The sequence below is a fragment of the Penicillium hispanicum genome (assembly GCF_028827665.1).
Source record: "Penicillium hispanicum strain IBT 35686 chromosome Unknown utg000001l_segment0_segment0, whole genome shotgun sequence".
In the NCBI taxonomy this organism is placed as follows: Eukaryota; Fungi; Ascomycota; class Eurotiomycetes; order Eurotiales; family Aspergillaceae; genus Penicillium; species Penicillium hispanicum.
The window spans coordinates 2558188-2578134 of NW_026623193.1; the positions used below are offsets into that span (position 1 = coordinate 2558188).

Genomic DNA, 19947 nt, shown 5'->3' on the forward strand with positions numbered 1-19947 from the left:
TGACGCAAGAACGGAAGCACGAGAACGCCAAGTAAACGTCAGGAGCCAATATCCGGGACACTGACGCCATGCGCTCCGGGGTCCGAAAAGCCAGAAGAGAATTGGGAGATCGATAATACAAGTAAGGGGCGCTTGGCCCCATCGAGATGCTGTGAAATGGCATATCAGTGAGCCAATGCTAGATGCAGATGCAGATAACGCGTCAGTCTTGGAAGAGCCCGTGATTTCATGCGATGCGATGAAAGACAAGATTGAAAACGAGCACATCCAATAGACTCGCGCCGTAGTATGGAATATAATCGCCGAGAAATTCCAGTATACCCCCGCCCTTAAGAAATTGACAAGAATCGCCGGGATGCTACACCGTAAACCATTCGTGAGTGAGAAGAAAGACAAGCATAGAACGGGAAATCCGCTCAATCGTGTGCTAGAGCAAGGTGCTGAGATGACAAGACGAGAGCAGTGAAGAACAGTGGCGTGAACGATAGCATGATGCAAGATACAAATTCGCTAGCGGCGGGCAGAGGGCGTGGGATCAACGCTTGGATGAAGACGGTCTCGAAGAAGTAGAAGGGGTCGGCTGGGGTCCAGAAGCCCCATCATCATTTTGCCCAATTCGTTGTGCTTGATAGGCTTTGTGACATAATCGTTGAAGCCCGCACGCGCAGCATCCTCAATTTGATCGGTCATGGCATTGGCGGATAAAGCCATGATCGGAATCTGAGGGTAATGGTTCTTCTGTTCCCAGGTACGAATTTCTCGGCATGTGTCATAACCGTTCTTCATGGGCATTTGGATATCGCACTGTGGATGGAGAAAATTAGCAAGGCCTAGATAAACGAGCAGAACGTGGGACTTACGATGATGAGTGAGAAGTAGCCAGGTTCCTTGGAAAAGACCTTGTCGATACACTCTTGTCCATTAGATGCTGTCTCGGACATGAGCTTGATCTTGTTCAAATATTTTAGCATGACCTAAAAAATCATTAGTAAAGAATGATTCCAAAGACGGCGCGTATCATACCTCGCGATTAGTCTCGTCATCCTCCACGAGCAGGATCCGGTAGCCCTTGTTACCAAGCACTTCTTTGACCATTTTGGACACCGTCTTGAAGTTATTGTTGACCTCTCGAGCCATGTCTTGATTGCGATCCTTACTCAATTCGCGCTTGCTTTCGGGGTCGAAAGTAGGCGAAAAGGTAGAAGGTTTGACAGGCTTCAGGACGATACTGATGCGCTTGCCCGTTGCAACTAGCTCCTTGACTCGCGAGTTGACTTGGCGTTTCTGCTGATGATCAGACATAACAACAACAGCAGGAGCGGTCTTCACATCCCATTCCGACAACTGCTGTAAGACCTCCAGAAGATCATCGGTTGCGGGCAAGTTGAGAACCAGATGTGTGGTTTGGGGGTTAGAGCCCGGTTGCATAGTATCCTTCCATTCGTCGATATCCGGCAGGGTTGTAATCTTGAATGGAATCTCAGAAGGTATCACATGCTCAATATGCTGCGTGATAGATTTACGCGAGTTTTCCAGGGGGCAGAGAATAACGATCGAGTACGGGTCATGCGACAGAACAGCCTCTGGTCCTTGAGCACCCTTGTCCGGTGAAACAGATCTCTTAGACCCGGTTACAGCCAGATGAATGGGCGGGGAGACACTGGCATTGGAAGTGTACGCACTCGCCTGGGGTTGGTGGTGTGACGTCACCCCATATATGGCATGATCCAATGAGGGCAACTGTGCGGTGCTGATGTCTGGAGTTGGAAGAGCAGACGAGGAAGCAGAATGCGGGAAAAGGCTCTTAGGCAGTGGAGATGTCGCTGAATGGCCAAATTCGGGAGACTGTGTTGCAGGAGAATCAAGCCCAGGAGAGACAGCGGAAGAGTCCTGAAGCTTGGGGTCAAAGACTCTGGGTGGCAGTGGTGCATTTTGCTCGTTGAAGCTGGGTCTGGCCATTGCCGTTCTTCTCGCGGCAGTCGAAGCTTGGCGCAGTAATGAAGGTCTTTCCGACGGTGGGGGAGGTGGAGGGGCATCGATCTTCACGTAGAAAGAAAACTTGGCGCCCTGGCCCTCCATACTGCTTGGGGTAAGCTTGCCGCCGTGCATTTCCACGAGTTGTTTTGACAGGAACAACCCCAGGCCACTTCCTGCGTGCTGCTGGGAGCCATTGGAGCCCAACTGACTGAATCTCTGCATGAGGCGTTCTGCATCCTGAGGGCTGAAGCCTTTACCGGTATCCACGACATCGAAATTCATGTAGGTCTCTGTACCCTTGGCCTGTGTAGAGGCATCGTGACACATGTTGCAGCTGATATGAACTTCGCCCTGCGCAGTAAATTTGACCGCATTCCCGACGAGATTGATGAGGACTTGACGAATTCGGAATTTGTCTCCGATTGCCAGTTCTGGTACGTCAGCATCCATGAGATAATTTATCTCGAGACCCTTCTCAACTGCTCGGGAGGCAACAGTATCAATAACATCCTCAATTACTTCCCGAGGATAGAACCAGGCGCTCAGCATCGACATTTTGCCGGCCTCGACGCGGGAAACATCCAGAATATTGTCCACTAGTTCACGAAGATTTGTGGAGCTGTTTTGGATGGTAGTGATCATTTGCCTTTGGTCGCTGTCGAGTTGAGTTTCCATGATGAACGGAATGGTGCCAAGTATGCCATTGAGAGGTGTTCGAATCTCGTGTGACATGTTGCTGAAAAACTTCGTCTTGGATTCCATCTGATTGTTCAGTTGGCTCATAGCCTTGTTGAGCTCCCGCTCGAGGTTCTTCCGGTCATTGATATCGGTACATGTACCGTACCAGGAGGCTTCCTCGCTACCAAAGCTACTCGTTTCAACGAGCACCAGGCGCACCAAGTGCCACCTAAAGTCACCTCCCCTGGAGCGAAGACGAATTTCGGTCGAGTAGAAGATGCGACCATTCTCATCTTTCTGTAATGAAGCCACTCCACGCCGGACGAGTTCATCGAGTGCTGATGAGACACCGTGTATTTCAGCAGGTAACTGGCTCTTTTCATTATCGTGAGCATTGGATGAATCAGCGTTCTTGCGGCTGGGCGTCGTTTGAACCGAGAGTCCACCACACTTCTCAAGATCGTCAGGATGGACATGCTTGGCAAAACCTAGATCGAGAGCTTGTTCAAGCTTTTGTCCAGTATAGAGATTCCATTGTTCATTGACAAATATCAGGCCTCGATTCTCCGTTGCCTCAAACACTACCTGGGGGATCGAGTTCGAGAATGCCCTGTATTTTGCATCCGTGGCGAACTTCTCTCTTTCCTGAATTGCTTTCAACTCAGCGATATGCTGTTCGTGGATGTCAAGGAACGAGCCGATCCAGTAGAGAACCTCTCCGGTAGACGAGAGTAGCGGATTAGCTCGAAAGATGAACCAGCGATATGCAGTCTCGTCATTGAATCTTCTCACACGCACTCGTTCGGTGAACTGGGAGCCAGTGCGCAGAGCGTTGGCCCACTCACTCGCGACATGATCCCGCTCGCTGCTGTGTATATTCTGCCAAGGATCCCGCAACTTTTGCTCCTGAGGCTTGCTCCTCCTGTAAGCATCAAATTTGGCATTGGTCCAAATGACTTCGCCACTTTGTGGCTTGGCTAGGAAGAGGTGAAGAGGAATCGAATTCAGCATCAACTGCGCAATTGTGTCGGAGAAAGGGCGTGGCATATCCCGCTGCAGCTGGGCATAAAATGAGTTTGTTGAGGCCTGGCGAGATGATTGCTGTGTTGGGGACAACACAGATGGAGGTCTGATTTCCTGTAATGGAGATGCAACAACGGGCGTTGGATCATGAAGGCCGGTCTCCTCGGTATTAGGCCCCTTGCCAGTCAACTTACCCGGAGAAGTTGGTGTTGATGATACGAGGCTCGCCCTGGACTTGGAAAAACGAGGTCGCTGCTGTGCAAGATTCTCACGTTGTGCCTTCGAATACTGGACATTGAAGTAGCTGTCTGTGCCATCGCCGGACCGTGAAACGAAGCCCGGAGAGTGACTCGCTGATCCGAACCCCAAATTGCTAAGTCCAGCGCCAGGGGTCCCTAAACTAGAGATTGCGGGGCTGAACTTTGTGGATGAGCGGTCGCTGGGGCTAGCAACACTGGCCCTCGCAGACATTGAGTTCTCGTCCCCAACGGAGTAGCTGACATGGCCGCTCAGACCAGCAACAAGTTCCAGCTCGCTGCTCGCATCGGAGAACGTTCCGCCAAGCCCCAGTAGATTACCATACTGGGGCGCCTCCATTCTTGAAGTCAACTGTCGTTCAAGCTGACTGTATTGTTGAGCCAAGCAAAAGGAAGTCGTCAGATGCGGCATAAGCTGGGCGAGAGATTGTCGGAGATTATGCGGATATGGCACAATTGTAGACAGCAACGACACAATCGCAACGGGGAATCTGAGCGTTGATGAGGAACTCTGGCTGAAGCGACTACCGTGCAAAAGAGGGATGTGAATCACTGTCTTCGAGTGATCGACACCAATGGCTTCCAACGGGTGTGTGTTAGAGTAATCATGCGGAGGGGGGTTCTTCTCGAAAGCGCCTTCGTCAACCGCATGATTGGAGAAGAAGGGGTTCTGATCCGCATGCGTTCGAGGGGCTGGCGAGGGCGCAGGAGACTGGGACCATGGGGACTGTGGAATCTGCTCATACTCATCGTAGAATTGACGTTGGGAGGTGCCGAGAGTCAATGCCGGTTTCTGTTGCGAAGGATCAATCCTTGGGATAGATTCGACTCCGGGGGATGGCTCATTATTCGGAGTGACTTGGACCGTATCCAGCGGGCTCTGGGCCGGGTACCGTGTAGCTGGCATCGAGTCTTCCGAATATTCACGGGTGAGTACAATGGGATGAGTTCGGCCAAATAGTTTCACCACGCCAGTACGCTTGATGAGAGGGTCCGTTTCTACCTCCAAAGGTCTGGGTATAGGGAAAACACCCTGCCGCACGTCACCTGCATAGCTTTGCATGGAGTCATTCGGCTCGCCGCGAAGGGAAGGATTTCGTTGACCGCTTGAGGATGGCATGGTCTGGAAGAGATTAGACTGGTCAACAATGCGAGCATGCTTCTTGTCGGATTTCATGGGTGTTATTTTCGGGATGTTTTGGTGCCGGTCTTGGAACGCTGCCGATAGCTGCTTTTTCGAATAACCAAAGCCTGCGAACGAATGACGTGACGATAGAGGTGGTCGCATGGAAGATGTAACAGAGGCCTTAGGATAAGATCCCGATATTTGTTTCTGGCTGGTTTCTTCGCTGCTCTTGCGCTGGCCAGGGGTCTCGGGCAGAGGCTCATTGTCATGTAGGGAAAGTGCCTGGGTTCCTTCTGGTGCCTCGGCAGTATTCCGGTTGAATATCGCCTTCTGGCCCCAAGGCACATTCTCAAGATCTGTCGCATCTCCGGGGACTGCGAGCGAGACTCGTTCTGCGCCGTAATGCGCTTGCAAGATATCAACGAGATTAGACCACCACGCATCGATCCCCGGGTCCGCATGCAGCTTGAGCGTGAGGTCGTAGAGACTGGGACTGGCAAATTCTGATTCTTCGGATGAAGCCTTGGGTTGTTGTTTTGGCAGAAACGAAGGTTGCTCGCTTGGGGCCTTCTGCGAGCCGTTCTGCTCCTCCGCTGGGTCGGAAATCGATGACCTGGGCTTATCCGAAGGGAGCTTCAACCTAAATTGACTTTGGCGCGGCGTTTGCTCGAGTATCGGTCGGCGTTCACTCTGCACTCTGGGGAATGGATAGGATGGTGTTTGGCCGACGGCGTGCCCGGGTGAGGTAGCATCATCGGTGCCCTTGACTGTCCCTCCCGATCCTATTGAGCTTGACGACGGGTGCACGATTGTGGGTGGTATGTCGGCCGCCGATGTGGTGGAAAGGCGTCGTTTCCTGGGAGTTTCGTTCGAATTCCCCGGCGTTGTTTGAGCTAGCGACGAAAGATGTTGCTGGTGCTGCTGCATTTGCTGATATACCAACAACTCCTCCATCTGTCTCCGTAATTCCTTCAAAGTCTGCGAGCTCCGTCCTTGGTCGTCTTGCCGCTCGCTTCCTGATCGCGTGTCCTCCGTGATGGGAGTAAGCCCAACAACCTGCTCGGCGGAATCTCCACGGGACAGCCGAGGCTGTTGGGCCATCAGCTTCGCCGATTCATCCACTGCACCCGCAACGCTTTCCGCCGACAAGCCCACATGGTCGTGATCGTTGGGGGTCTGGTAACTCGACGGCGACTGGGGGGGTTGGAGGTGGTGAGGCTGCGGCACGGCGACAGGCGACAGAGTCTCGGTTGGCGATGGGAATGGAGGACTCCTCCTGCTATGCAGGTCCCCCATTCTCTCGTTCCTCCACCGATCGAAAGGGAAATCAGTACTCCGGGGCGACGACAACAGCGCAGGAACCAGGTGAGGCGATCATGTCTCGGCTACAACGAACCGTCGCAAAACGGAGAAGGCGGGCAGCCGTGAGGAAAATCGGATCGAAGCAAAGACGGTGAGGGCGAGAGGAAAAAGGGAAGGGGGAAAAAAGAAGATCAGTAGGAAACAACAGGCAGATCGATTTAGAATCCCGATCAGAGAGACGAGAGGAACAAGGTTCAGGCGGTGTATGGGCTCGAAAGGGTCAATAGGTCGAGTGTGGGTTCTGGGTTGAGGGGGGTTCGGCGACGGCGATCGAGAGAAGCAGCGCTTGTCGACGTGACTCTGGGAACTGGCGTCAGTACCCGCCAGCCCATTGCTTGGATCGCCCTGGGAGTGGATGAAGGAGGGAGAAAAGTGGATTCTGAGCGATGGCCCGTCTCCGGGGGGGTTATGACGTAGCGCGCCCTGGCCGTGTAGAAAACCTTGACGAGGGCAAAAAGCATCCCTTTTCCCCCGGTGAAGAGAATACAAAAGCTGCTCACACTCCATACGATTCACCGAGGCTTCCTTTTCAGCACTTGATCGCACTTGATCGTGGGTGGTCATGTCTATCTGTTCTATCTAGTCGATTTGGTCGATGTGGACGACCCGTGGCACCGGATGGAAGAACATGGGACGAGAGGGCGATGGTACACGCGATAGATGAACCCCTCCAGTCCCGGTGGCAATGTCCTCCTTTTCCTAGAAATGTGAAGGACCTGGGTACTACTTAGGCACCATGTACTCAAGATTCCATTCAGGTCGGGTCTGATCTAAGATCTATTATTAACCACTTCCCACCTCAGGGGGAAAATTCGAGGCCGGCGCGATTGCCCCGGTGGATTGATTCCTCTCGGCATACGCAGGCATATATATATGGGCTGATAGGGTAAGGGCGGCCTGGTGGCAACGGGCTATAAACTATCGTCCGATCTTCCTTGGTAATTCTTTCGGTCTGGAAAAAGCGCTCGCTTGTAGTATGATTCGCATCAACGCCAAGACCAGGAGTGGGAAGTGAAGAATCCCGCGAAGAACGGATGAAACCACCCCCTTGGCGACATGTCCCTGGGAGATCAATGCCAAATAACCAACTATGTAGTTAACGAGTTATAACTAGTTACTTATTTACGCGGAGTGATGATGCAAGCGAAAGGTCCAACCACACTAGCGGTGGTTCTAGAAAACCGGCGCTCTGGGGAAAGGATGAGGCTGCCCCCTAGAACAATACGGATCGCCCATTGGAGGCGCGCTGGTCTGTCCGACCAAGGGGCGTCATCACGACGCTTTTCTTCTTTCTGTAGCCCATTGGATTGGGACGGCGACGAAGCCATGGGAAACCATTTATTTCCCGCGTCGATCTGGCCTTTCGGGTCATCCGATCAGCGTGTCTGGAAGTTCGCTTGCGACTTGTCGTCATCCAGCCGAAATGGACCCTTCCAGCCGCGTCGGTCGGCGCGCGACTCGAAGGGCGATCTTTTGACAGGTCGGGGTGAGAGAGTGACCGAGAAAGAGTGAGAGCGAGAGCGGGAAACATGATTGTTGTATACTCTGTACGTCATGTGCTCGTGTCATGCGCAACGTTGAGTAGCACGTTTCGTCTGCGCTCTATATCGGAAGCCGTTAAGCTGACGATACTACGGCGATGGGCATATTGTGGCCTGAGGATGTTCCGAATTATCCGGTGCAGACAACAGGCATGCCCAAGGTAGTATGAATATCTACCGTAAATTTTTAAACACCTAGATAGCTGCACTTTCTATTTGGGACGCTCCGACGGCACTCAGTACAAGGGAAGGTCTGTCGGAGAGAAGGAAATGATCCGTAACAAAATACCCATGGAATAGATCGTGGCTTCGAGGGAATACCTCACCAACAATCCATTTTGTGTGTGGATGAGAACCGCAGGTCTCTTTCCTTACCCGGCGAGGATACCCAAGTCTGTAAAGTTGCTGCGCAGGTCTATATATATCCGTATTTTGCCGGAACAGCCACCAGATTACAATCTGGCCTTGACTAGGGATCAACGTTGCTGTATATACCACCGTCATCATCGCCCATCCCCTTGAGTAGCATATCACACACCACCATGCGTCTGGCTTATCTCTTGGATTGAGCTTTCATTCTACTTTCAGTAGGAGCTATTCCTATCGCAAGCGTCCAGACCCCCCGTAAAATAGATTTTCCGACCTGTCCCACCTGCACCGTGTGAACTGCGCGCGCTGCCGGACTTCTTCCTGGCACCGTGACTTCGTCTTTCTCGTGATCTTCTCCTGCGTGAATCAAGACCCGTTTACCTCGATCATTCCAACCTGCTTGCGACGCGGGTCCGCTGATATTGGGGGCTGACTCCCCCGTTAACCGCCCGCCGCTTGCGTCCTTCATGTCCGTCCCGCCGATATCCCACCTTGCCTGACGCCTCTTCGGAGTTTACCAGCAAAGAACACCTGGGAGCTCGGTGGTAGGCGACGAGGTCGACTTTCACCTCTGGACATCCTAGAGATGGAGGAGAGTCACCTTCTTGGCGAGGACCTGCCGCTCCCACCCACCCGGCTTTACGAGCGACTAGGCCAACTCCCCGGCTATACTTGGGATCCGTCGATTGAGCCCTTCCATTCGACATACAATCATTGGCATATCTCGGGATTTCGTCATGCCGTTGAAACCGACTATTCGACCCCGATCGCGACCTCGTCGGGCCCTGCGTCGTCCGGTCCATCCAGTCTAACTCCCCAGTCGCATCGCACCGAACTTCGTCTGTCAGCCCGGTCGTCCAACCGACCACCCAGCGTGAGCGAAACCAGCAGCGAGCTGTCATTGTCCCGAGCCGAACAGGAGCAAATATGGATCCCGGTTGTTGCGCGGGTCTCGACCAACGTCGTTCGTCTCGAACGTGAATTTCACATGCTGAGGTCGATTGTGCAGTCGTCTGATCCAGATTGCAATCATACAGTGCGGCCGATCGATCTGATTCGATTGCCTCCGGATCCTGGGGATGTGGGTATGCTTCTGGTGGCGATCTTTGAGTCGCCCGGTCACGATAAATTGCGAGACTTGGTCACATTCGGCCCTGCATCGTTTGTAGCTGGGACAAAAAGCGACGATAATGCAACGCCAAACGAGCAAATAGCCCTACCGGCATTTTTCGATTTTGCAATCGGAGCCTGTGATTGCCTGGAAATTTTGCACTATGGTATAAAGACGGTGCACGGAGAGATTCGAGGCGATGCCTTTCACTTTTGCGGGGAAACCGGAGCAGTGAAACTGGCGAATGTTGGCAATGGTGCCCGGTCGTTTGACAATGTTCTCAGCGAGGGCTGGTCCTCCGTGTCTCGAGAGCTTGGTGCGAAGTACAAGCTACAGTTCATCGCCCCCGAGCAGACCGGCAGGATGCCTACAGAACCAGACAGCCGCACGGATATCTACGCCCTGGGCCTTTTCTTTTGGTCCATGTTGGTTGGGAAATTGCCGTTCGAGGGTAGTGACCCTGTTGAGGTCGTTCAGAGCGTGCTCAGCAAGAAATTGACACCTGTTTCTGGAAAAAGAATGGATGTCCCGGATGCACTCTCGGCTGTCGTCCAGAAAATGACGCAGAAAGTTGTTCAAGAACGTTACCATACCATCTCTTCCGTGAAGAGAGATCTGGCTGAAATAGCCAAATTGCTCGGCGATGGTGACATTGAAGCATTGAATAATTTCCGAATTGCGCAGCGGGATGTGTCGTCTTTTTTCACGCTTCCCTCTCGCATGTTCGGGCGGCAGAAAGAGTACGATATGATTATCAATGTGGTCAACAAAGTCAATAAGCGACAGGCTACACTCTCCGCAAAGGCGTTTGTGCAGAGCCCTGGAACAGCACACGCTCTGGCATCCACATCGTCTGTTTCTGATGGTCGTGTGGACAGCTTTGAGCTTGCGTCCGTGTCTAGTGATTCCGGGTCCTTCCATCTACCCCCTAGAGCCGGTTCCAATGCCACGACTTATCCGCTCGCACACGCCAAAACCCAGGAATCTATAGCGAGTAACGATACCACATCGATTCCTGGCTCCATATCAACGGTCCAGGAAGCGACAAGCCAAACCCCCCCAGTACCGTTTCCCAGCAAAACGAAGAGCCCGTCTCATTCCCGATCATCCCATAACACAGACAGGGAGAGCCATCCCTCTATTGGCACCAATGCCAACAGTCAACCATCGACCCATACCTTCAGCCATATGGATTCATTCAACTCTCTTGGCCAGAAGCAGAAACATGGAGCCAAAGCCCGTCATAATGGACGATGTGAAGTTATTACCATTAGCGGCGCTGCTGGTATTGGCAAGACAGACCTTCTAAACCGGGTGCAGCCAGTCATCCGTAAAGCTGGCTACATAGCAATCACGCGCCTGGACCGAGCCAAACGGGTCCCGTTCGAACCGTTCGCGAAAATTCTAGCCAGCCTGTTGCGGCAAATCTTTTCTGAGCGGGATGTCACAACCGACTACCACAACAGTATTCGATTGGCTCTGCGATCGATGTGGCCGACGCTCCACAAAGTTCTGGATCTTCCGGAACAGTTGATGGCACCTGGTGCGAAATACAAACCGACTTCGCCAAAGATTGCCGCTGCTCAACAAGTTAAGCAAGATGTCGATGAGAGTGAGCGCTCTAAACGTCTCCACATCCCGTGGCTTGATCAAGGCCAAACATCGGTCGAGTTCTTTCTGGCGAATGCTGCTTCGAACAATATGCGCCTAATGGATATCTTTCTCGAAATATTGAGGACATTGTGTCAGTTCAGGTTGATCACTGTTTGCCTCGATGATCTTGAATATGCGGATGATGAAACGCTAGAGCTTGTCCTGAACATCATTCGAGCCAAGCTGTCTTGCGTGCTTATCCTCACGAGCCGTAAGGATGAAATCGCTTCAGACAATATCAGGTCGCTATTTGAGATGGAAAATTCCGCCATTACGCGGATTCAACTCCAGCCACTCAACGAGGAAGATGTTATGGAGTTCGTGGCTGCGACAATGCATGAAGAGCCCAACGCCATGCTGACTCCTCTTTCAGCCGTCATACTGGAAAAGAGCCATGGCAATCCCTTCTATGTTCGGGTAATGCTGGAGACCTGTTACCAGAAAAAATGCGTCTGGTATTCATGGAAGGATTCAAAGTGGCAATTCGATCTTGATCGGATTTTCAACGAGTTTGTGGCTCCTGTGTATGGCGAAGGGCTCGGACTAGGGTTCCTTACCAAGCGCCTTCAGGAGATTCCACCCGCTGCTCGGTCGATTATGGTCTGGGGCGCTCTCTTGGGTAGTCCATTCTCGTTTTCTTTGGTCCAGAAGCTTTTGACCAGTGAATTCGTCTTTTCAAGTGATGACGACGGGAATCTGGATCTCACATCTCCACAAAATGTGACATTGCTAAGGCAATCGGAAGGGGATATTGTTGTTGGGCTACAGTTTTTGGTTCAAGCAAACCTCTTGAACCCAGGGAAAACTGACGATGAGTTCAAGTTTGTTTAACCAACTGGCTGATTTTTTTTTTGTCGAAGATAGCTAATATTGAATATAGGTTTGGCAATGATCGACTTGCGCAGGCTGCTCTGTCTTTGAGTGAGAGCCGGAATGTGGAAAAAATGCACTTCATTGTCTCACAGGCGTTGATGAAGTACTATCATGACCATCGCAGCCGTTACTCGATGGCCCATCATGTGGCACTCGCCTCGAGGACCATCAAAGCTCGTGTTCGCCGAAGAGTTGATTACCGTCGAATCCTATGGGAGGCCGGGCAGACCGCCGCCCAGTCCGGGGCCCGGCCTTCTGCCCTCTGGTACTTCCGCCACTGTATAGCGCTCCTACAAGATGACCCCTGGGATGATCGCCAAGCGGATGTCTATTACGACGAGACTATGCGCCTGTTCATCGCCACATCAGAAATGTCGTGGTCACAGGGCCAAAATGACGATGCTCTCAAGTTGATCGATGCAGTCTTTGCCCATGGCAAGGATGCTGTAAGCAAGTCCAAAGCTTGGATCATTAAAGCCAAAATCCTCGCTCAACTCGGGGACCATCATCGCTCCATGGAGTCCTTACTCACTTGTCTTGATGAACTTGGCGTCCATATTCGCTCACCCACAACGTTCGAAGAGTGTGACTTAGCCTATCAGAAGCTCAAGGCCTACCTCGAAGCAGCAGACCTAGAAGCTATTGCCGAGAAGCCTCACAGCAAGGATCCTATACTGGTTACGATTGGAGCTGTGATGGCGGAGGCTATGGCTGTCACTTACTGGGATGATGCGCTGACTTTCTATCGCATGGCAATCGAGATGTTGAAAATTCACATTTTCAGAGGTGGGTTCACGCAGATCTCTATAGGCTGTTCTCACCTTGCTATGATTTCCCTCAGTCGTTTCAAAGACCTCGCGTTTGGTGCCAAGCTGAGCGACTTCTCTCTTTCTCTTCTCGAACGTTGCCCTGAACTGTGGACCCAAAGCCGGGGCTCTATCGTTCATAACCTCTATGTCAGTCACCTCCGTATCCCAATGGCGTCGACATTACCTGCGCTTGACGCCTCCCTCGAGGCCTCGTTCACCATGGGCGACCCGTACATCTCCTTGATCAGTGTCTCGTCAATGGCGATGACTAGACTCTATCTGGGTCAGGATATGGCTCAATTAGAGGCATTTTGCCTGGAAACCCCGGAGGAGATCCCGAATTGGGTTCAAGATACCCGCGGTGGTGCCAGTGTGCTCGCCGTTCGGTGAGTAATTCTCTCAGCCCTTGCGCCCATAGTACCACCTCAGGCTTCGGTTGCTAACAGAATCCTAGACAAGTTGCTCGGGCTCTTCAGGGAAAGACTGAGATCCGGTCTGCTGACAACGTTCTGTCTGATGAGGAGCACAAGACAAGTACATACATGGCTTATCTGGATGCAAACGCCAGGAATGTTGACAGACCCCGTGATATTTACTACGGGCTTGCCATGATTCCGTTGTTTTTGTTTGGCCACCATATCGAAGCGATCCAGGTGGGAACCAAATTGCTCGACACGGCACACAGACTCTGGTCCGTGCGTGTGTCCTACGTTATCTACTTCTACTTGGCCCTCTCGCTCTTGACGCTGCACAATGACAATCCTGCCCAAGGATACCTTGATGGCAAAATGGAGATGATATTCAAGTACAAGGCGGAGATCGACTTTGCTCGAAGTTGTTGCGATGCCAATTACGGCATGTGGTCGTTGCTGCTGGAAGCTTTGATCTGCGAAATTCGAAATGACTACAGCGCTGCCATCCAAGCCTTTGAGGCTGCCACCGACCACTGTCAAATTCATGGTTGGCCCTTGGAAGAAGCGCTCGCCCTCGAATTACAAGGTGATTTTTTGATCAGGCGTGGTGCTAAGCGGGCTGCTCGATCTTTGATGCAAGAAGCCATTGCTGCGTGGAGCTCCATCAGCGCCGGTGGCAAGGCAGCGATGCTTGCAGAGAAGCATGAGTGGTTGCTCAAGACAGCCACCTCGGACAGAACAATTGATGTGGGATGTCAAACTGTCGACTCGCTCATTGAGATTACTCGCGACGCTGTCCAGGAGGAAATTGTCATTCCTTCACAAATCGAAGAAGACGAGAGAAGACAGCGCTGGATTGAACAGAACGGCGTTGCATCTGGTGAGAAATCGATGGATATTTCGAGTGTTGGACTAGGTAAATATCACCTGTGATATTGAAAGTTTTGAATGAGCTAACACTTGGATAGATATCATCGATTTGTCCAGCATACTTGAGTCTAGCCAGGTCATGTCCTCGGAGCTTCAAGTCGAGAAACTATTCACGAAGATGCTGGAGATAATTCTAGAGTCATGCAATGGTTCGGACTTTGCCGTTATCGCCACGCATTTTGACGAGCAAGGCTTTGCAATCGCAGCAGCAGGAGATGCCGATAGGGGCCAAAAGTCCTTTGCGGAAGGTCTTCCTTTCTCGGAAGTCGAAGGCCGGATGGCCCAGGAGATCACGCATTATGTCATGCGTACAAAGGAAGAGGTGCTCGTCCACAATGTTCTCGAAGACGAACGCTTCTCCAATGTGAGCGAGGCCTATCAAGCAAACTTCCCTTTAGGCCGGTCCATCATTGCACTGCCAATTGTTCAAGCAGAGCACCTGCTTGGAGTTATCCATTTGGAGGGAAAACCCAACCGGTTTACTCAGCGCAATGTTGTTGTCCTTCATCTTCTTTGCAACCAGATCGGAATCTCGCTGTCGAATGCGCTGTTGTTCCGTGAGATCCGCAAAGTCAGTGCCAAGAACGCCTCGATGGTCGAGTCCCAGAAGCGTGCTCTCACGCAAGCGCGTGACGCAGAACAAAAGGCCAAGGTCGCAGAAGCAGAAGCCAAGCATAACGTCAAACTCAAGGAAGATGCCGCCAGGGCCAAGTCCATTTTCCTTGCAAATATCTCACACGATCTACGCACTCCGATGAATGGTGTGATCGGTCTCTCAGAGCTTCTCAAAGGCACACGCCTGGACAAGGAGCAGGACGAATATGTTGAATCCATTCGTGTCTGTGCTGATACCCTGCTTACTCTGATCAATGATATATTGGATTTCTCCAAATTGGAAGCTGGCAAGATGAAGATCTCTACCGTCCCGCTCAACCTGAAGGAAACCATTTCGGAAGTGATTCGTGCGCTTCGATACACTCACCGCGAGCGAGGTCTGGACACAATCGAGGACCTGGAACGTGTTCCACCAGAGCTTGTGGTTCTCGGTGATCCAGTCCGACTACACCAGATATTCATGAACCTGCTCAGTAACAGCTACAAATTTACTCCCAAGGGCTCCATCACTGTTGAAGCAAGAGTCGCTCGCGAAGGCAAGGGCCGGGTTCGCTTGGAGTGCTCCGTAGCCGACACCGGCATTGGCATTCCCGAAGAACAAAAAGCGCGCCTTTTCCGACCATTCTCTCAAGCCGACCCGTCTACAGAAAGATCGTACGGCGGCAGCGGGTTGGGCCTGAGTATTTGCAAGGCGATCATCGAGGACGTTCTCGGCGGTGCCATTTGGCTTGATTCGACTTCTGGTGTGGGAACAACCGTCACGTTCCACTTGGTCTTCAGCAAGGCACCCAAAAAGACAGCAGTCAAGACAGCATGGTCGCAGGACCTGAGTAGCTATGCACAAAGCAAGCAAGATCCTAGACCTAGCACTCGTGACTTGACACAAATACCACGCGATCAGATCCGAGTGTGCATCGCCGAAGACAACCCGATCAACCAAAAGATTGCTGTCAAATTCGTTACGGGTCTCGGTCTCCAGTGCGAAGCATACAGCGATGGCAAGCAAGCTGTGGATGCGCTGCGCCAGAGATCCAAAGAAGACAATCCATTCCACGTAGTGCTGATGGATGTCATGATGCCGACTTTGGATGGATACAATGCCACACGGGAGATTCGCCGGGATTCCGATCCCAATGTGAACGAAGTGCTAGTAATCGCAATGACCGCGAGTGCGATCGAAGGAGACCGAGAGAAGTGCCTCGAAGCTGGTATGAACAACTATCTCCCGAAGCCGGTTCGCTCACCTATCCTCAGCGAGCTGCTGGACAAATACCTCGCGCCAGTCCCATCCTATCCACGCAGCCGCCTGGCAATCCGAGAGAAGAGCTCCAGAGGAAGTATTGGCCATGATGCCGGCACCCCAGCCAGCCTCTCCTCGTCGGGGTCGGATGAAACGAAGCATCCGCCGCCTCCGCCGGAGGAGGAATGATTTCACGCGTTCTGAAATGATACCCTGCACAGTTTCAGGAGAATAGAGGGTTCTAGGCGTCATTATTGGAAAGTTATCAATGGTTTTGATGATATTTCACGTGGGTTCTTCTTGTCATCTTTTTTTTGGTCCTCTCTGTTCTTTGGGTCGAGGCGTTCTGCTTTTCTTTGATATGACATAGTCTCACGAACAGAGCTTGTTTTGGTTCTCAGATAATCTTTGCATGCCATGTTTGGTGATAATTGCCTTTTTCATTGGTTACTATATGTCAGATGTCATGATTTATTGAGCTTTGATAAGAACGGGGTCTGTGCAGCAAGTTTCAGTTTCAGATCAGACGAGGAGTTGATCAATAGTCTGTGAAAATAAGCGCTATCCATGGATCGGACTTAAGATTTGAAAAACCTCTGCAACTATACGTTAATAAAAAAAATACGCATGATAATGGGATCACTTTTGCATTATTTACGTTCACGTAGCATCATACATCCGTCAACTATGTACAAGTTCTCATCTATCACCCTATATATCCAAGGATCTCCGTTGTTCAAGCACGACGCCCGAAGATACGGAAGCGCTTGACACCACCATCCGGCACCATAGTCAGCTTGACATGGGTGAACACCCGCGTATCCTCCCCACCAGCAGCCAGGTCCGCTGACTCAAAGACATGCTCCGTGTCAGCCTTGGTAGGCTTATCGCCCTTGAGCAGCTCAACCCAGGCCGGGTGATCAGCGGCAGGCACACCGTCGCCCGCGCTGCCAGCCACCAAGCCGTGGGCACGCACCGTACGCGGGAAGTTGCCGCGGAAGTCCTTGGTATCGACGACGACCTTGGCGACTGTGCCTGGGACACCGAGCTTGGCGATGGCCCAGTCCACATGGCCGACTCCGCGTGAGCGGGCAGTCTCCCACCCATCTCCCATGTCCTTGCCGCGGCCAGGGAGGATGATGTTGGAGGCGGGGGTGAAGTGCTGGTCCGAGGCACTCAGGACGAGACCACCCAGGAGAGCGGAGGAGAGCTCTTCAATGGGGGCTTGGTTGGCCTGGCCGGCCGGGGGAGGGGGAGGGATGGCATGACCGTACAGACGCAGGCGGGCAAAGCCACCGTCAGGGTACATGTGCAGGCGCACATGGGTGTACTGAGCAGGTTTGGCAGCGTCATTTGGAATCTTCCAGGCCTGGCGCTGCGATGGCCCGCAGGGCGAGGGTGGGAGGATGGTCGTCCAGCCGTTGTAGCTGGGGTCCGCAACCTGTTCGTCCGCGATACCGGGGGCGAAGGTCGCCTGCAACTCGGCCTTCTCGCCATAGTTGCCTTTGAAGTGTGCTGTATCAACTTCCACGCCTTGGATGGCTCCTGCGGCAACACCCAGCTTGATCACGACCCAGTCGTAGGGCTCGGGGTTGTGGCGGCGGGTTTCCCAGCCGTCGTACCAGGCGCCGGTGTGGATAAAGACGCCGGGACGAGAGATGGCAGGAGTTGGTGTCAAGAGGTTGTCTGCTGAGGCGAAGTAGTCGTTTGAGCAAGCCAGGACCTTGCTGTTCAGATTGCACGAGGCCAGGTTGGTCGTGTGCGCGAATACCTCGTCGATATCAGCGGCGGGGACCTGCTCCATGGTGACGGATAAGTGTTGTAGATGGTTTTATATAGTTCTTGAGGGGGATGAGAAGTGATTCCAGGTCCCAGTTAGCGCGGATTACAGTCCAGAAGAGTGATCCAAGGGAATTGCGAGCTGGAGATAGGAACGCGGCATACTTAAATAGCAGACGTGGGGGGTTTATCGATAAGAAGACCCCTCCCGGCTGTTTCCATTACTCGATCTCAACTCTTTCCCACTTGTTTCCCACTCATTCTCTCCCTTCAATCTCTCACCTCGGCCCAATGATCGCTCACCTTGTCCGATTCCACCCTTAAATGCCATCTCGCTCATGGTCTTGGCCCCTCTTTCCGTGCTGAATGCCGGCACTCAACACCCCGGAGTTCTTTTCGGAGTTCAACCGTCGCCCCACACAGCTGCCAGTCACGTCGGAGGTCTCCGATGGTCGCAGTTTTCCGGCTTGGGGCCTATACCAAGCCAGTCGGGGCACTGGCAGAACCCAGAGAAACCGAAATGCTCCACAGGAAAGAGAGAATCGAACCACAGCGAGGGACAGCATCGTCACAGCACAATGCGTGCTGTATGACACCTCCCGGACTTTGATCGGGATTTCAGTCTCGAAGGCACCTTTGTCATGCCAGTGGAAGATTGCAATCTGCTCCATACTCTCCAATTGTACCTCGCACGTTGCACAGAATGATGCGATTGAACCAACTTCTCCCGAGTGTATCACTCACTACTCGCTCCAGATGATCGGACCCTGTGCGCATCGTGATGCTGAAGGTCCATGGGGCAATGCCCGATAGGGGACTTTTTTGTGGTTGGCACTTGGTAACAGCCTAGAGCAAGTGGCACCTACGTTACTGTTGCAATGCCGACCAGATTGCTAGGCTGTCTGTGCAACACTGGTCGGTGGAATTGCTCTCGAGTCCTGCTGCTGCTGAACACTCGTAGTAGGCTCCACAGTGGACCGTGCAGTATGGAGGCAGGTGAGTGCTTCAGAATTATTCTCCTTGCTTTGCTCTAGTTTATCTTCTTTTTCAATGCTTCTGAATGACATGCTAGCCTCGTAGATGAATGACTGATCATATTGAGATTATGGACAAGAAGGAAAAATGAAATCGAGCAGCATGTCAACTCCAATAAAACATTGGAAGAGGGTAGACAGAACTCCCCGAAAGGCAGTCTCTGGAAAGAGGTCACATGAAGCGTATGCGTTCCTTTACCAGAGCACTCCTCGATCTAAACCAACGCCAGCAATGCCGTTATCACCGCTCAATTGTTGTATGGGTGTAAACCGAAAAGAGCATTCATCACAACAACACAAAAACACTTTTGACATCGGCATCATCCAGTAGCGGTCTTGGATGCTAATTTCTCCAGTTCTTTGAATCTCCAGGCGCACTGTGCCAGTTGTCTTTTATCAACCGGAGAGAGACTTTCCCCCTTGTCTGCCAGTTCCGTCTCGGCCTGCTTGAGCATCTCCCATCTCTTGATGAGCTTGACCTGAGCGTCCGAGATGGATGCGAGATTGTTGTCTTTCTTGGCCTTACGCTCATCGATTGTGGAGTAATAGGATAACTTCGCGTGGAAGAGGGCCATCTCGGACTCGTCGTACTTGAGGCCTTTCGCTTCCGGAATTGTGGAGGTATCTTGGGCTCCTTTGGGCGGCATCGCAAGAGAGAACGATATGGGGAGATGATCCTGCCGAGTCAAAGAGGCTAGCGAAGATTCTCAGAGCTCCTGGCTGGCTAGGAAGTGGCTGGCAAGCGAATAGGGAGTTGAGATATCATATGTCCATAGGGTAGGTATGTATAAAGACGATTGGAACTGCGAATGAAGGAACAGGCTGCGAGTAATGTCTTGCCCGGCGCAAACAGAGATCAAACCTGTGGCCACACGCGAACCAAGTGGAAAAGACCGACGGTGAGGAGTGGCCGCAACAGGTGTCGGAGAAGAGGTCGGGAGAACTCGTAATTATATGACAGCACACTCGCAATCACCGCCATGGTCCTTCGTGAAGGAAAAAAAAAATCTGGGGTCCCATACCCGACAGCCATGCCGGGGTGATACCAAGGGGCGAAGAAGGGGGCGACGAAACACCCCAATGACACAGCGCCGAGGATGATAAGCAGGGCCACGCCATCCCGGAAAGAGTAGGAGATCGAAAGATGCTGAGCGAGA

At 52.3% G+C, this 19947-nt stretch overlaps 4 protein-coding genes across 4 annotated transcripts; 1 reads left to right on the plus strand and 3 right to left on the minus strand.

Moving 5' to 3' along the window:
• Nucleotides 1-510: 510 nt before the first annotated feature.
• pkhB (putative sensor histidine kinase/response regulator) lies at nt 511-6357 on the minus strand (the record flags this gene model as incomplete). Its single annotated transcript, XM_056940172.1, has 3 exons — nt 511-804; nt 861-974; nt 1024-6357. 3 exons carry the CDS (start codon nt 6355-6357, stop codon nt 511-513), a joined length of 5742 nt encoding a protein of 1913 aa, XP_056804452.1.
• Nucleotides 6358-8919: 2562 nt separating this feature from the next.
• On the plus strand, nt 8920-16166 carry N7459_000988 (putative sensor histidine kinase/response regulator; the record flags this gene model as incomplete). The annotated part of the gene is made up of 4 exons (XM_056940173.1): nt 8920-11918; nt 11978-13165; nt 13234-14108; nt 14161-16166. The coding sequence occupies 4 exons, from the start codon at nt 8920-8922 to the stop codon at nt 16164-16166; spliced, it is 7068 nt and encodes a 2355-aa protein (XP_056804453.1).
• Nucleotides 16167-16713: 547 nt separating this feature from the next.
• Nucleotides 16714-17781, minus strand: N7459_000989 (allantoicase; the record flags this gene model as incomplete). The annotated part of the gene is made up of 1 exon (XM_056940174.1): nt 16714-17781. One exon carries the CDS (start codon nt 17779-17781, stop codon nt 16714-16716), a length of 1068 nt encoding a protein of 355 aa, XP_056804454.1.
• A 1329-nt stretch (nt 17782-19110) lies between these two features.
• N7459_000990 (uncharacterized protein) lies at nt 19111-19437 on the minus strand (the record flags this gene model as incomplete). The annotated part of the gene is made up of 1 exon (XM_056940175.1): nt 19111-19437. The coding sequence occupies one exon, from the start codon at nt 19435-19437 to the stop codon at nt 19111-19113; it is 327 nt and encodes a 108-aa protein (XP_056804455.1).
• Nucleotides 19438-19947: the final 510 nt, after the last annotated feature.